Source organism: Amborella trichopoda, chromosome 1, assembly GCF_054954075.1.
Source record: "Amborella trichopoda isolate Santa Cruz 75 chromosome 1, AtrichopodaSantaCruz75HAP2 v2.0, whole genome shotgun sequence".
Lineage (NCBI taxonomy): Eukaryota > Viridiplantae > Streptophyta > Magnoliopsida > Amborellales > Amborellaceae > Amborella > Amborella trichopoda.
In genome coordinates, this window is record NC_142336.1 from 51,862,321 (window position 1) to 51,878,170 (window position 15,850).

The 15,850-nt window shown below is 34.2% G+C and overlaps 1 protein-coding gene across 7 annotated transcripts; it reads right to left on the minus strand.

Moving 5' to 3' along the window:
• Nucleotides 1-497: 497 nt before the first annotated feature.
• LOC18434903 (dihydroneopterin aldolase 2) lies at nucleotides 498-8,777 on the minus strand. Of its 7 annotated transcripts, none has more exons than XM_088872603.1 (8): nucleotides 8,661-8,777; nucleotides 6,368-6,403; nucleotides 3,634-4,455; nucleotides 3,158-3,337; nucleotides 2,061-3,079; nucleotides 1,830-1,970; nucleotides 1,001-1,197; nucleotides 498-833 (listed from the first exon to the last, which is right to left on the minus strand). In XM_088872603.1, exons 7-8 carry the CDS (start codon nucleotides 1,195-1,197, stop codon nucleotides 641-643), a joined length of 390 nt encoding a protein of 129 aa, XP_088728729.1. In that variant the 5' UTR covers nucleotides 1,830-1,970; nucleotides 2,061-3,079; nucleotides 3,158-3,337; nucleotides 3,634-4,455; nucleotides 6,368-6,403; nucleotides 8,661-8,777; the 3' UTR covers nucleotides 498-640. The 7 variants fall into 7 exon arrangements, with proteins under 7 accessions (XP_088728729.1, XP_088728739.1, XP_088728721.1 ...); XM_088872613.1 differs by having other exon boundaries at nucleotides 6,368-6,424; XM_088872595.1 differs by lacking the exon at nucleotides 3,634-4,455 and having other exon boundaries at nucleotides 2,061-2,117.
• Nucleotides 8,778-15,850: the final 7,073 nt, after the last annotated feature.

Consider the following 15,850-nt stretch of genomic DNA (forward strand, 5'->3'; position numbering starts at 1 on the left):
ATCTTTTGACAAAGGTGGGCCTTGTTTTGATTGTTTAAGGCGTCAAATTTATACAAACCGCACCCTTTGATCAGTTGTGGGGGTCTCTATGCTTTCTTGCTGTTCTATGGCTTGCACCCGTTTTTGTTTAAATGGAGGAAGAGAGCAGAAACTCTTGACATGGATCTTTTGAAGAGAGAGAGTACATGAGTCAACAAAAGGTACAACTAAACCTTTATAATTCTCTCCCTCTCTCCATGAGAACAACAGGTGCAATTAGACCTCTTATGTACTTTTCTACCTTTGCTGCTCTCTCTCAAAGATGCACTCCCGCAAGAATGAATTTACAGGTTACTGATTAAGTGCAATTCTTGCTTCTCCCATGCAAATATTTATAGGATGCTCATGCTCTTTGCAGTTCCGGACGGATGGTTTATTTTCGGAGTAAAACATTTCCCACAAAACACTGACCTAAACCTCCCAATTATTCCAACTTCAACAATTACGAGCATCAAGACTAGATAAAAAACCATGAATTTCACTTTAAAATTTCAGTTTTGAGCCTAGATTAAGTGTTGCAAAAGACGGTAACAAAGACGAATAACTCGGTTTATATTTCATAAAATACAATAGAGACAATTGCTTTGACAAAAATGACAAATTACTTGGGCCTGTTTCTGTAAATCTCGACTCCCAAATAATCGATGGTGCCTTGAACAGCTACATGAGGCTTCCCTAATTTCACATGAAGTGCAGTTATTGGAGGGTAGGCTGTTAATATACTGCAAGCAATAGTGTTAGCAACTGACTCCAACAGGTTGTGGGATGGCCCTTCCACAATTCCCTTCACCAATCTGTACAGAGAGAGAGAGAGATGGCAAACCTGTGACGAACAACTTCATAAAAATGACAAAAAGAAATTGACTTGTAAGAAGCATGTGTTTAGTGCTTCAACAATGACAGACATTGCTCGTCTCTGCAAGAGTATGTGTGTGTGTGAGAGAGAGAGATAGCAATTCACCTGTAAATTTCAGAGTAACTGACAGTGTCGTTCAGATTATCGGTCTCACCGGCCTTTTTCAGATCTAACCAGGCATCTATATCCACCAAGAACTTCTGACCCAACTTTTTCTCTGCCTCATGCACCCCATGATAGCCATGGAACTTCAATCCCCTCATAATAAGCTTGTCTCCCTTTGATATCTCCTCATCATCCATCTACAAACCACCTCAATATTTTTTTGAGGACCCGTTAAAAGGAGGAAGATAATCCCATCCATGCTTTATGCACCATTGTGTTTTACAATAATCCATCTTCTCCACCAAAAATATAAAAAACAAAAATGTACAATTTATAGCTGAATAAAGTGCGCACTATGAGTATTAGACACCAGTGGTTTAAAAAACGGATCGGTGCCCTGGATTAGGCACCCCAAAAAGCCATCCGGATCGGGAATCGGTCAGATTCGACCATAAAAAAATCCAAGAAAATTATAAAAAATCATTATAAATGTTGTTTTTTAGGAATCCAATATGAAAATGAGGTACTACACTAATAACTTTCATTTTTTTGCATCAATATGCAAATATTGAGATGTTTTTTCCCTGTATGAACTACTATTTACCATTAAATTTACATCACATAAAAGGAGAAGTATAGAATTATCATGGATGAAGTATATAATCATACATGGACTACAATAAAGCTTACAATTCGTAAAATATGACCTAATACCAAAATGAAAGATGAGGCTGTCAAAGTTCATTGATAAATTAGCAACCATACAATTTCATCATCAATGAATATTAACGCAGTGACAACCATAATGAAATCAATAGCAAAAATTCACCTATCCAAGCAAGAGTTTAGCCAAAACACAACCAGTTGACCAGGTATCAATCGTCGAGGTATACTCAGTGGCTCTAAATATCAGTTTTGGAGCACTATAATATCTAGAACAAATATATGATATATTTGGCTCCCCCTTCACCTGTCAATCAAAATATATAAATCATCAGAACCAGAAACATGAGTTTTTGCAGTTATATGGAAATTTGATTCTGTAGGAAGCAAGACCCACCAAAACTTTTACGCTTCCAAAGTCACAGAGCTTGAGCTGGTGTGCATGAGGGTTGACCTGTAAACAAGAACATCACTAAGCGAGACAAAGAAACTATGATAAAGTGGACAAGTAAAAATACCAACATTGCAAAAATAAATAAATAAGTCAATAATAAAAATGAAATAACAAGAAACTCCTAAAGATTATACACATGTGCAATTCAAACAGTTTTACTTGACAAGTAAATGTGGAAGTAAAGGATTTCTTTTAAAAACAAAAAAACTATGTGCATGGAAATGATCAAGTAAAATTAATTTCTCTTGACATTCTTCATTAGGTTCTTCGACATTTAGAATATCAAAATTCTCATGCGAGTATATCTACCACATAGAACAAAAAAGTGATAAACACAAAATACAGCTAAATACTAATAATGCCCGTGTATACAAGTTTGTTACTACCAGTAAGGCAGTTTGTTTCTTCTTTCTTTCTTTTTTTTTTTTCCTCCCATCCCCCATTCCGGTTTCAGAGAAACAGTTAGGTCAGGTTCCCCCGCTTCTTCATCGGCCCTCAAAGTGAGAGAGATAGTCCGTTCATCAGTTCACGTGCTGGTTGGCATCGGCTGCTCCCTCTGCTTCTGGTTTCGTGAGATCAATTCAATAAACGGATGAAACAACAACCACTGCGCTATACCTGGCTCTGGTGCTCGTATCACGGGGGACACTTGAACTGAGTAAATGGCGAAGACCAAACTTCTTATTGAAGATACCTCCCCGATCTCCTGGAATAGCCTGAATTGAGTGAGCGAGGTTCAGAGCTTGGTAATCGGAATCCGTCGAGATCGAGATCTTGATCTGATCCTCTCGACCTTTTCATTAAGAAAGGCCTAGCCACTACTCTCGCACCCCCAAAAAAAAAGAAAGAAGATGTTTCTTTCGGTGCACTATTATCGATTAAAGCAACATTCGAGTAGGCATGCCCGGAGCAGTTGACAGTTGTTGACCCTGAACTAATCAATGGCCTTGAACCGATGGATCCTGTGGAGTATTGATGTTGCATGAACCATATAAAGAACTCTACAATAGAAAAGGTTCTTTTTAGTAAATATCACCAACCCTTCATTAAATCTCATTTGACTCGGAAATCGTTATGGCCGTTGGGTAGGTGCATCATTCAATCGATACTCGATCCGCATAACAACAGGTTCTGGGAAAGCTAGTCGAAAAAACACTTCTCATCGCGAAAACAAAAGAGAACTTTCACTTCCGATGCAAGCCCATCCCACCTGCCTGATACTGGTATAGGAAAGAGTGATAAATGAGCGAAAGAGAAGTCTACAGGTCCAATCCCGCCAGTAGAAGATCTAATTTTTTATCAAAAAAAATACATTTTTACTTTACTAAAGAAATAAAAAAGAAAGCCTTGTCTTATTTGGATCAAAATAACATGATATTATATTTATATATATATACTTTAATAGTTGTGATAATATTAGGTATCTTATTATATATATATACTTTATTGGGTGTGGTTTCCATAAGGTTGCAACCTTAAAAATAAATCTGTAAATGGTGGGAAATAGGGATCATACCTGAGTGAATTGTTGGCCAAAGGCTCAATAGCCACTTTGAGTTGAAGAAATGACTATAATAGCCCCACTGTTTTTAGGAAAACCTCGCTAAGTTCCCAAGGTCTATAAAAACTTCAAACCCAAAAGATTTCAAGCTTTCAAAAAAAAAAAGAACCTCCTTTTCTATTTCAAGCCACAACCACAGAGATAACATTCAAAACAGTCCCATGAAAAGATGTTTCTTTTAAGAATTTTAGCAAACATTTTATCCTGTAAAAATTTTAGCAAACATTTTATCCTCCTGATCAGTATTTTACTTAGCCAAACTCAAGAATTTTAGCAAACATTTTATCCTCCTGAACATTATTTTACTTAGCCAAACTATCCTTTTTCTCTAAATGCTCTATTTGGTTAGTGATAAATCTTAAAACCCCACATCAACAATTGTAAACTAGACTGCAAGTTTGGGCAACAATGAATTCAGAAAACCACAAAACTCAAATTAAAAAGGTCAAATTTTGGACATTGAGAAAACAATAGATTTTGTTGATTACCCATGTAACTTTTGGTAACACAGAACTAGGCGTTCAATGATCCTCCCACTCAACCAACACATTAACCCCGCGATCCCCTCTCTCTCTCTCTAAACCTCCCTCACCCACCTCTCTCTCTCTAAACCTCCATCCACCTTTTCTCTCTCTTTCTCTTTATCTCTCTACCTTCTGAAAAGGAGAAGAAGAGACCATACTCTTCAATCAATAACCATCAAATTGCTTTGCAGCCAACCATTCAGAACCTCGGCATCTCTTAGGTCCAGTCTCATATCGCTTGGTGGTCCTCTCTCTGATTTGGTGGTTCAGCATATTGTGCAAGGTGTCAGTAAGAGCGAGAAATAGGCCCCCAAGACCACCAGTGCGCTTGTAAACGGAGGAAAAAAAAGGGAAAGGGAAGGACGCTTTCTTTTATTTTTCGGTTCTTTGCTTGGGCCACTATAATAAGTACATTACCAAATGGGATTGCATATAATGAAACCATTTACCTTTGGTACAGGGAGGTCACAATTGCTTACAACCATCCGAAGTGAAATCTGATAGCTTGGGTGTGTCATAAAGTTCGAAAAAATTTCTTTAGAACTTTAAGGTTGGTCAATGAAAAAAATGCAGCCACCCAATTTCATATCCATTGGTCAAGATTAATTGTGACCACCTTGTACTAAAGGTATATGGTCTCATTATATACTTTCTCTCACCAAATTATATAAGGTGCCTGCAATTGAAGTAAGGGTTATTCAGGTGGGGTCGTAGTACCCCATATCCTATTCATCGCGTTGTGGTTTTCATTCTCACTAACACCACTCTATTAATATCTTCAAAAAATTAATTTTTTAATTATTTTAAAAAATAAATATTGACCTATCTTCCCCACTTATTATCTAAAAAAGAGAAAAATGTATTGAGAAAGGTCATTTCGACACTAAAAAACCCTTAAATTAGTCACCTCAACCTTGAGATATATGAAAATAAAGAAATATTAAAGTCATTGAAATGCTGCATCTTCTAATGTATTATTTGGACAGTCTATTTTTAAAATTTTTAAGCACTTATTATTCGATCTACATCATTTTTTGAGCTTTAGATTTTACAAATTGAGCTAACATAAGGTTTTCATGCCATTACAAAGCTTCCTGGTATCAAAACATATTTCAACATAGTTTTAAAGTGCGCCTTACTTCAACATTATAAGGTTGACAGCTTATACAAACCTCACCCAAAAAATAGTCCTTGAACACCTATATGTTGGCCTCAAAAAATTGGACTATTTTGTTCAATTTTAAGGTGTCGATTTTTTTCTATATATATTGATAGCCCTATTTAATTTTCTCTTTGGTCGTTTTAACAAGGGCCATCAATATATATAGAAAAAAATCAACACCTTAAAATTGAACAAAATAATCCAAATTTGGAGGCCAACATATAGGTGTTCAAGGACCATTTTTTGGGTGAGGTTTGTATAAGCTATCAACCTTATAATGTTTGCTTTAAAACTATGTTGGAATATGTTTTGATACCAGAAGGTTTTTCCAATAGGCCATGATGGTTACGTGTCCTCATAGCTGTACAAATTATAAGATTAGTGCTCATACACCATGGAGCATTACATTGCTTGGTTTAGGATGAAGATATTGCCAGTGTTGAAATCCATATCTTATAAGGGCATGAACACAAACAAAGATTGTCATTGAGGAGCATGAACAAAAACATTTCCCTAAATTCTAAGTATACATCCAATAACAAAGCTATCTCAGACACTTATTCTTTGGTGTGTAAACAAAAGACACTATAACCATTTACATGTGGTTCTTTACATTACACGTATATTCTTTGGTAAATTTAAACAAAAGACACACTATAACCATTTACCAAAGAATATAGTGTCTTTTGTTTACACACTATATTCTTTGGTAAAAAATATAGTGTGTAAACAAAAGACACACTATAATTGTGTCATCATGTGGCTCCACACACTTATTCTTTACATTGTAAGAATAACGTAAATGGTTACGTGCATGTAAAGAATAGTGCGTCATCATGTGGCTCCACACACAATTATTCTTTTGCTAATGAACCAGGTTTTGAGGAGCAAAAAATTCCTACAAAAGCAAGGCCTATTCAAATGAATAGTAGGCTCCTTGAAATTTGTAAAACTGAAATACAAGAATTGCTTGATAAAAAACTTATCAGAAAAAGTTCCTCACCTTGGAGTTGTTTAACCGTTTATGTTGAGAAGGCTTCTGAAATTGAAAGAGGAGCCCCTAGATTAGTTATAAATTATAAAGCATTAAGATGGATTCGATATCCAATTCCAAATAAAAGAGACCTCTTAGATGATTGGTTAATGCCTGCATATTTTCAAATTTTGACTTAAAATCTAGATATTGGCAAATCCAAATAATTGAAAAGGACAGAAATAAAACAAGGTTCAATGTTCCCTTCGAGCATTATGAATGGAATGTTATGCCTTTTGGTTTGAAAAATGCACCTTCTGAATTTCAAAACATCATGAACGACATATTCAATCCTTATACAAATTCATGATTGTATATATCGATGATGTTCTTGTTTTTTCTGAGACCATTGATCAACATTGGAAACATCTAACACATTTTTAAAGCTGTTAAAAATGTTGGGTTAGTTGTATCAGCCAAAAAGATAAATCTTTTTCAAACGAAAATAAGGTTTCTTGGACATAATATTCATCAAGGGAGGATAATTCCTATTGATAGGGCAATTGAATTTGCGTCAAACTTTCCAGATATCATTAAGGACAAAACCGAACTTTAACGATTTCTCGGCTGCCTAAATTATATCTCTAATATTTATAGAGACCTTGCAGAATGGTAAAAGACAGAGACATTACAGAAACGCATTGAAAGAAAAAAAAACTTCGTCAATGCTCGAAATAATACTAATATAAGCAAAAGCATGTTAAAAGCAAATAAGCTTCGTTATGGAGCCTAAATATGAACATACATATTTGTGTGTCAGTAGTGTGTGAATGTCTAATAGCAAGTTTCTGAGTTTCGTTTGCAATTTTGAGAGGTGTTGCAAGGAATTAGTTAACTAGCCTCAGCCCCAATAAGCAATTGCCGGACCAAAAACTGAACAAAAGGTACGCATTTACTCTTGTGGTTATGGAAAATACACGTCTTTGTCATGGACCAAGCGCATCATTTGTGATGCCACAGCTCCAAAAATAAATAGACATTTGCATAAATAAGAAATATAGAACTCATGGTACAAGTTTTTCTCACAACCATGTTAGAGAATCCACACACTAAGCACCAAGAATATCAATGTTCATAGATATTAATAAGCCCTTGAAAAAATACTACAAATTAGACATGAATATCAATTTCCTTTTCTTTTATAGTCAGAGTGTCCATTTCCAAATTATTATACCAGCACAAGGCCCAAAATCACATTATGCACGAAAAAAATATGCTTCTACTAGAACCCAAGCTACAAATTCATCGTGGAAAAGTTTCTTCATATCACTTATCATTCTTTCCATCCATTACAAAAAAAAAAAATTCATTTGATAGTTACCTATTGTTTTCATTTTTACTAGAAATCTTCATTAAAATTCTAGTTCACCAGTCATGTACTAACACTTTTAAGCATTTCATCCATAATAATATTTATGTTTACCACCTGTCAAAGCCATATCATGTTTCTCTTCTACTTTCCCTCTCTCAATTGAAATCTCTATTTAACTTATAGAATTTTTACACACTTGCTATGGTGACTGGCGAGCTCATTGTTCTTATTATGAGAATATCCAATTTCTCCTTTTCACCAATATGGAAGTTCCCAATGAACTTTGAAATTCCCAATCATATACCAATGACCACATTAGCACCTCATGCTTATTCAGCTATCCACAAGACTACAAATCTATCACTCGTTAGAATTTAAACGTTAAACTAAAAAAGGAACTATGAAAACCCGGGCTAGATCCAATTCCACAAAGGAACTTGTTTCCAATAATGCCGATAAGCTCAGATAGGATAAACCTAATTTTTGTGTATCGCAGATGAATTACACAAATCCCATTTGATAACGTTTGTTATGCATACCCAATTTATCCAGAGAACAACAAAATATGAATCCTCCCCATTTTCAAACAAGTTGCTTTTGTCAAAATAAATAGCAGAAACCCAGATTTACATATGTTAAGACACCGAATAACTCAAATGTCCCAGGTTTGAAATTCCAGTTTACCCACGTAAAATAGAAACCCTAAAAATTTATTTATTTTGGTTAAGTACCCTGAAAATAATCTATGTAAATAAAACAGATCTATGTATAACAATTTCCACCCATAATATGTGACATTCTTCAGCTATTCATTGAATGAACCTAATGCCGATTTAAGAGTATGACCCAACAATTTGAGAAATAGAGCTCACTGAAATAACATATGATGTAAAAGGAAAAGGGAAAAGGGAAAAGAGAACAAAAAAAAAAATGAAGAACTTTATACAGTACCAGGGGATTTGGAGTGCCTTTGTGGAAACTTTATGCGTGGGATTCGCTTCATTAGATGCTCCCCTGCCATCTCTCTCCCTCTCTTTCTCTCTCTAAATTCTCCTGCGCCTCTCCTTTGGCGTGACGGAGGGGAGGACGATAGTTTATGGCAGCGAAGAAAGGACAGCATCGAAAAGTACAGTATGATACATAGAACCACAGAATAGCAGGTAGGTGCGTTCTCGGACGCGCCTTTCTGATGCGTCCTCCTTCCAGAAATTCACTCGCTCCGCGGGTGATTCTGAATTAGACGCGGTTAGCATGCGGCCACGCCCGCACATGTAGAAATGCGGGCTTGACAATAATTAAATATAATTTGATCCTAACTTTTAGAGAATATATAATCTTTGAAGAGGAGTTCATGAATATGAATATGAAAAAATAAATAAATTTTGAAAAATAATAATAATAATTATATTAAAAAAAAACATTTTAACCATTAGTTATAATTGTGTTTAGATGGAGATGGATGCTTTACACTCATAGACCACATATTGTACACATGCGGTCCACCCTGTATGAAACAATTGTTCTTCTGAATTTGTAAATAGAAATGAATTTTGAGCCTTATAAATGGTTTTTCTTGTTGCACTGATCATTTCAATTCTCCATAAATAATCACATTCATACTATTCTTGTGCCTCAATTTTGTGGGTACGTGGTGGGAATTAGTATGCGTTGGACCCTAGAAAATTCGGGCACACTTGTTAGCGAACTCATCAAAAACTTTTTTTGTCTACAAAAAAGACTATTTATCTTTTGTACATGAAAATGTCTGTACCGCGATATGGGTTTTGAACTATTATATTGGGTGATTAAAAGTTTTGTGGACTTTAAGGGCAGTTTGGACGGACCACTAAAGTTTTGTATTGTTATTCCCCTTTGCTTGGATGGGTATACACAAGTTCTTTGCAATCGTTATTTATGGAAACCCATTTCAGTGTAAAATGGTACCAAATAGTATCTATGTGATGGCTAGTTAGAATGGAAAAAACAAACATATCTTCTCTGAATATAATAGTAGAACGAAGAATATCCCTTTGCCACACTGCCAAATCACCATTAGCTTTAGAATTTGGATGCAAATAGCTGCTAAATTTCTACCTCAAGCACAAGTCATAGATTTCTAAATATTGGAAAAAGTAAAACTATTTTTAAGGTCATCTATTTACTAGAAGTTAATGCATTTTTTGTGGCTATCAATTCACACAAATCTCTTTTCCACACTTTTTATTTCATAGATTTTTGGGAAATAATTGTTAATAGCTTCTCAGTTTTCTATTAAAAAGGTGATTAATTTGAAAAGTATTTGGTTGTTTATGAGAAGTATATAATAAGACTATTTTTATCTTCAAAACTTGAAGATCACAATCACCATTAACCATTAAATATGAGAACAAGTAACAAATATGTCATTAAGCAGGCTCAAACATCAGGATACTTTCCTCAAACTTAGTGATACATCTTTAGCAACTGGACTTCACATTTGTTTGTTAGGAGGAAGTCACAATTATTTATGACCATTCGATATGAAATCTGACTCTTTGGGTATCTCACAAAGTTCAAAAAAATTTCCTTTTAGCTTCGAGCTTGGTTAATACAATAAATGTAGCCAACAAATTTCAAAATCAATAGTCAAATTAATTGTGACTACCTTGTACCAAAGATAAATACAATGACATTTTTTTGACATTTCTTTTGTTGAATTTAGTTACACAAAATACAATAGTTTTAAATCTCCAACAAACTTTTTTGTGCTTAAAACCTCCCTAAAAGAACCTCTTTAGGGCTAGACTAGTAAGGCAATGATTGAATGCAACTTTATATCTCAGGTATGCATACTTCCATTGAACCACCTAAAAGAAAAAGAAAAAGAAATTGTTGGACTTTCACAAAAAAAAAAAAAGAAATAGGCCAAGAAGAAATGTGCTACTCCAACATAAATCTATAGGGCCAAACTAAAACAAGCAAGAAACCATAAAACAATTACATTCATCCACTAGACATAGGGAAAACAAAAAATTGTACTATGCTCTTGTATTACTATTTCATGCTTATGTTGGAACACAATGTATGATATGGTATTACTTTACCATCATAAAATGAGTCAGCATTTGGCATCTACTTTACATAATTGTTATTTGAACCTTATCACAACTATTTGGGGTCGGTTACACGAATTGTTCCTCCATTCCGTTCTATCACAGGCTATTGCTTTAGTCAAACTATAAGTCATTATATTTCTTTTCACTATTTCTATCCATGTCTTTTTGGGTCATCCTTTTGCCCTTTTAGAGCATTCCACTTGAACCAAATTATCCCTCCGAAATATTGTTGTCCAGGTTCATGTTGCACATGACCAGACCATCTAAGTCTATTTTTCCTCATCTTATCACCTAATGCAGCTACATCTAGGTTCTCCTAAATATATTCATGTTGATTTCTATCATATTTCTTATCTTTTTAAGATTTATGAAAATAGATGTGGTACGAGTTTTATATTAAATGACAACCTATCACAACCCTCCTTGTTTTTGCAGGCTTGGGATATGCTATGGTGGAATTACAATCATTAAATAAGTATTTTAAAATTATGGAATTACATTTGAAGTTATCAAGCACTTGAATCTAACTATATGAAATTTGGAAGGTTTTTTTTCAATCATATAAGGTTAATTTTTTGGGAAATTATCAAAAATATACCTCAAATTTCATTAGAAGAAAAAAAAAAACCCAACTTTCTTAAAACTCGTCCACACCCTTTTTCATTGTTTTTTGCTTCTTTTTTTTTTACGAAAATAACCTTTACGGTAGTCGTTTTACCGTAATACATATTACAAGTTATACGTTAATTCATATACCGTAATAACCCGAAGTAATATTATGGTACTTTAAGTACTGTAATACTTAAAGTTATTCTTATGGTATTCTTTTAACCGTAAGAAATTGAATTTGTATTACGGCACTCGAAATGCCATAATAATTTTGCAAGTTATATACCCTAACCCAAAGCCATTTTGCCTTTACGGTTCGGATTTTACAGTGGTAGGGCTCTCAACCTTTACGGCGGCCCTTTTTGTGTTTACGGTTCTGATTTTACTGTGGTAGGGCTCTCAACCTTTACGGTTCTCAACCTCAAGTTTTGTGGTGCTCTATCTCTCACAGGTCTCTCTCCCTCATTTATGCCACCTCATCAAATCTTTGAGGTAAAAAATCTATCTCCAAATTTATAGATTATGTTGTATGTAGATTTTTTTATTCCACATTTGGAGCATACCGTATGATGGTGTGATAATTGATTTTATTATTTATATATTCTAATCTTATTTTATTTGAACTTGTTCAGCGTTGTGTTTTTCTTTTTTCGCACTTTATTCTAATATTCTCGTATTCATTTTTCATTATGCAATAGTTGGGATTTATATCTTCATCGTTTGAGATAACCAAATTCAGGATATGTACTCACACCTAGGGCTTACTCTCTTTTGTGCATTTTGTGTAGTAATTACTGTGATTAAACCTACTTGATTCACTTGTACAAAAAGATTCAAGTCAGCTGTTTGTAAAAAAACCGTAATTAAACCTACTTGAATCACATATACGATCTTTTTTATCTGTTAATAAGTAGAATATTCCTATTCCAACTTCTGGACGGATGATATTCACTAGAGCAATTGACTCATCCAATTCATAAATTGAATAAAATGAGTGATATGATAATTTAAATGTGAGTCCCAATTTGAATGTGAATCATGATATAGTAACAACTTCAATGAGTTCTGCATTTTCAAATCATGTTGATTAAAAGATGTTGCATATCAATATGGTTCTTCTAAATTGGATCCAAAGAAATTTTGAATGTTAAACAATATTCTGGCTAAACTTTGATCATGTGTGCAAGCATGCAAAATTGTTGTCTATCATTGGTCAGGTGTTTGATAAACTAATAATTCTTTTTTATCTTATTCGTTTACTTTGAAGGTCATTGGTCAAGTATCTGATAGACTAATAATAGTCTATTTACCATGAGCTTGTTGTTTATGATAGCTTTTTGAATAGGGACCATGGCAGAAGATGCACCATTCCTTGGAGGTCCTAATATTCTTGCATTGTTGAATAGACAAAGAGAACATATATTACAGAAGATCTAAGAACGATATGTGTGTACAACTGTTTCAAAATTATATTCTTTGTCTATCATGCTAGTTAATCAATTTATTTATTTTAGTATTTGAAATCACAAATTCCAATTCAGGATCGGGAAAATCCCCTCAGGGTTGATGAGAAGCCAAATGCAACTTCTTTGTGGCCTTTAACAAACAATGATCAAATCGATTAGGTCTGGAGATTAGGATTGTATCCTCTGACCATAGTACCGATGACTCACCATGACCGTAGCACATTGTCTACTATTATCGGGAGGTGGCATGTAGCGACAAACACCGGGCACTTCAATTTAGAAGTCGGAGAGATGATGTCTGCTCTTGAAAATGTATGAAAAATTCTCCGTTTAAAGGTGACTGGTGTAGTGGTCACTTTGAGGAGAGTGAAGAGCTGCAGGGATTATATAGCCCGTATAATATGACAATTGTCACCTAGTCGTAACCATTATATTATCCGGCTGACATGGTTGATTAACACTTTTAAGCGAGTGCCAGATAACTATAACCGTACCACTCTTTTACGACAATGTCATAATTGTGTCATCATGTGGCTCCACACACTTATTCTTTGGTGTGTAAACAAAAGACACACTATATTCTTTGGTAAATTTACACACCAAAGAATATAGTGTCTTTTGTTTACATTATAACCATTTACCAAAGAATATAGTGGTTATAGTGTGTCTTTTGTTTACACACGATAATGGCATAATTGTGTCATCCTGTGGGTCCACACATGATGACACACTTATTCTTTGGTAAATGGTTATAGTGTGTCTTTAAATATAGTAATAGCAATGTAAAGAGCCACATGATGACACACTTATTCTTTGGAGTGTGTCTTTAAATATAGTAAATTTAATTTTTGGTAAATGGCTCCACACACATACCTCGAAATTCTTTTGTCATAATTGAAGAAATAATGTCATCATGGGTCATCTCTGAAAACCAAAAGGGTGATCAAAACATGACAATAAAGAACGCCACATGGAAATCATATAGAGATCATCACTTGGACTTGCCAAATGCCAATAATGTCGCTTCGACCATAAATTAATACCAACTAAACTTAAACAAATTGTTCCATCCTCCAAGTATTCACATAAACCACATAAAAGGTATTCACCAAAAAAAAAAACACCAAAATGCAATATCAAGGTGCCAAATCACTGAAAGCAATTCATAAACCACAAAAAGGAAACTAGCCAAATAAATCAAAGCTATCACTGATTCAGTAATGCAATATTCAGCTAATCTTAAGCCCATAGAACTACACAGATGATTAAAAAACGGAAGATAAAAAAGAAAATCTTAAGAAACACTAAAATGCAATATCAATGTACGACATCACTGAAAGCAATTCATATACCACAAAAAAAGAAAACTAGCTAAATAAATCAAAGCTAACACTGATTCAGTAATGCAATATTTTGCTAATCTTAATCCCATAGAACTACACAAATGATTAAAAAACAGAAGATAAAAAAAAAAATCTCAAGAAAACTCACAATAAAATGAGAACTAGAGATAGATAGAAGAAGAAAGAAAAAGGGAGTATAAGGCATTAACAGGAGAAGCCATTACCCTAAGCCCCAAAATGAAAAACACAACCTCTCTTCACTCCACGAGAATAGAGCGACAAATTACTTTTTTTTTGGTTTGGGATGAAATAAATCCCTTTTATGGCTAATCCATCTCTAATCAAAACTATTTGCATCGGGATGGCCAACTAAAAAATTCCCCAAAACCATCCATTGTTATGAACTTCAACTCTCCCATTAATAGACCTGAAACAGTGGTGATAACCCTTTCCCTTGTCAGGTGGATATGGAGAGCGGCACTTTTTTTGTGTTTGAGTAATTTAGTGGGGATGTCACCATGACATCTCCTTGGAGTCTGTTGACATTGAGATGTATTATGGCTTACATTAATAATAACTACACTGTTAACATTCAAAAAGAAATTAAACATACAGATATGTAAATTGTTATATGGATGTGCATCTATAATTAGTCTGATCAGATATATGTTTCATTTTCAGAATTATCTGATCTTGATGTATTAGCTAATGGGCTTTAAGTCTGCATGACTTTAATTAATGAGATTCATTTTGGGACTTTCTCATACAATTATAATCTCTACATAATTTGGGAGAATCTTCTTTGAAGCAGGTCACAATAGTCTCACAAAGCAAGGAGAAATCTAGATAAAATAGCTTTAGCCATTCCTATGGATTTCCCACTTGTGAATCTTAAGCCAAACAAGTGGAACATGTGACTCTTTCATACTAACTGGTAATTAGAAATTGGCTTTTTTTTGTATGCCAAAGGGAGGACCAATGATCTAAATGTTGAATTTGGACTCAACTTAGTTTATCCATTTGTTTATGGGATTTATTTGGCTCAGAACATCTGATAATCTTGAGATATGATTTTGGGCTTTATATGATGACTATAGCTTTATTATTTGGCTTGTGCTTTGGTGGAGGAATGAATGTATCATCCTTTTGAACTTGAAAGAGCCACATACTTAACCTTAATTTTTTTTATTAAATAATAAATTTTTTTTATTAAGTAACCTATCATGTGATTGAACAAATGATGTTTACATCATTGGCATTCAGTTAGATGAAAGATCATGACAAATAGACTTGAGGTGAAACTTAAGGCCCTTGCTAAGGTCTCCTTCATTTCATCACGTGGATAGAAATGATAGAATATGTAATCCATGGATAATGAAAATAGTTATCCTGCAATTGAAAGAACGTCCTCTCAACTATATCATAGCATTTAAATAACGAGCTTTCATTGTCAGATTCTTCTTTCCTGAATTTTTAAATGCAGGCAGAAACCATTGCATTTTTGTTAGTGTAAACCTTTGCTTTTACATCATCCCTTTCCTTTTCCTCTCCTGCTGTATCCAGTTCTTCTATGGTGTATTTTGTTTCCTGTTTTGCCTGTATTCTGTGTTTAACTGATAATTTAAATC

Bases quoted from the DNA above. Each gene is read 5' to 3' on its own strand.
- LOC18434903 (XM_006844964.4), bottom strand. From the start codon at position 1,197: ATGGATGATGAGGAGATATCAAAGGGAGACAAGCTTATTATGAGGGGA. The intron at 834-1,000 runs GTGAATTGCTAT...CTCTCTGTACAG, and splicing joins AGTTACTCTGAAATTTACAG to ATTGGTGAAGGGAATTGTGG.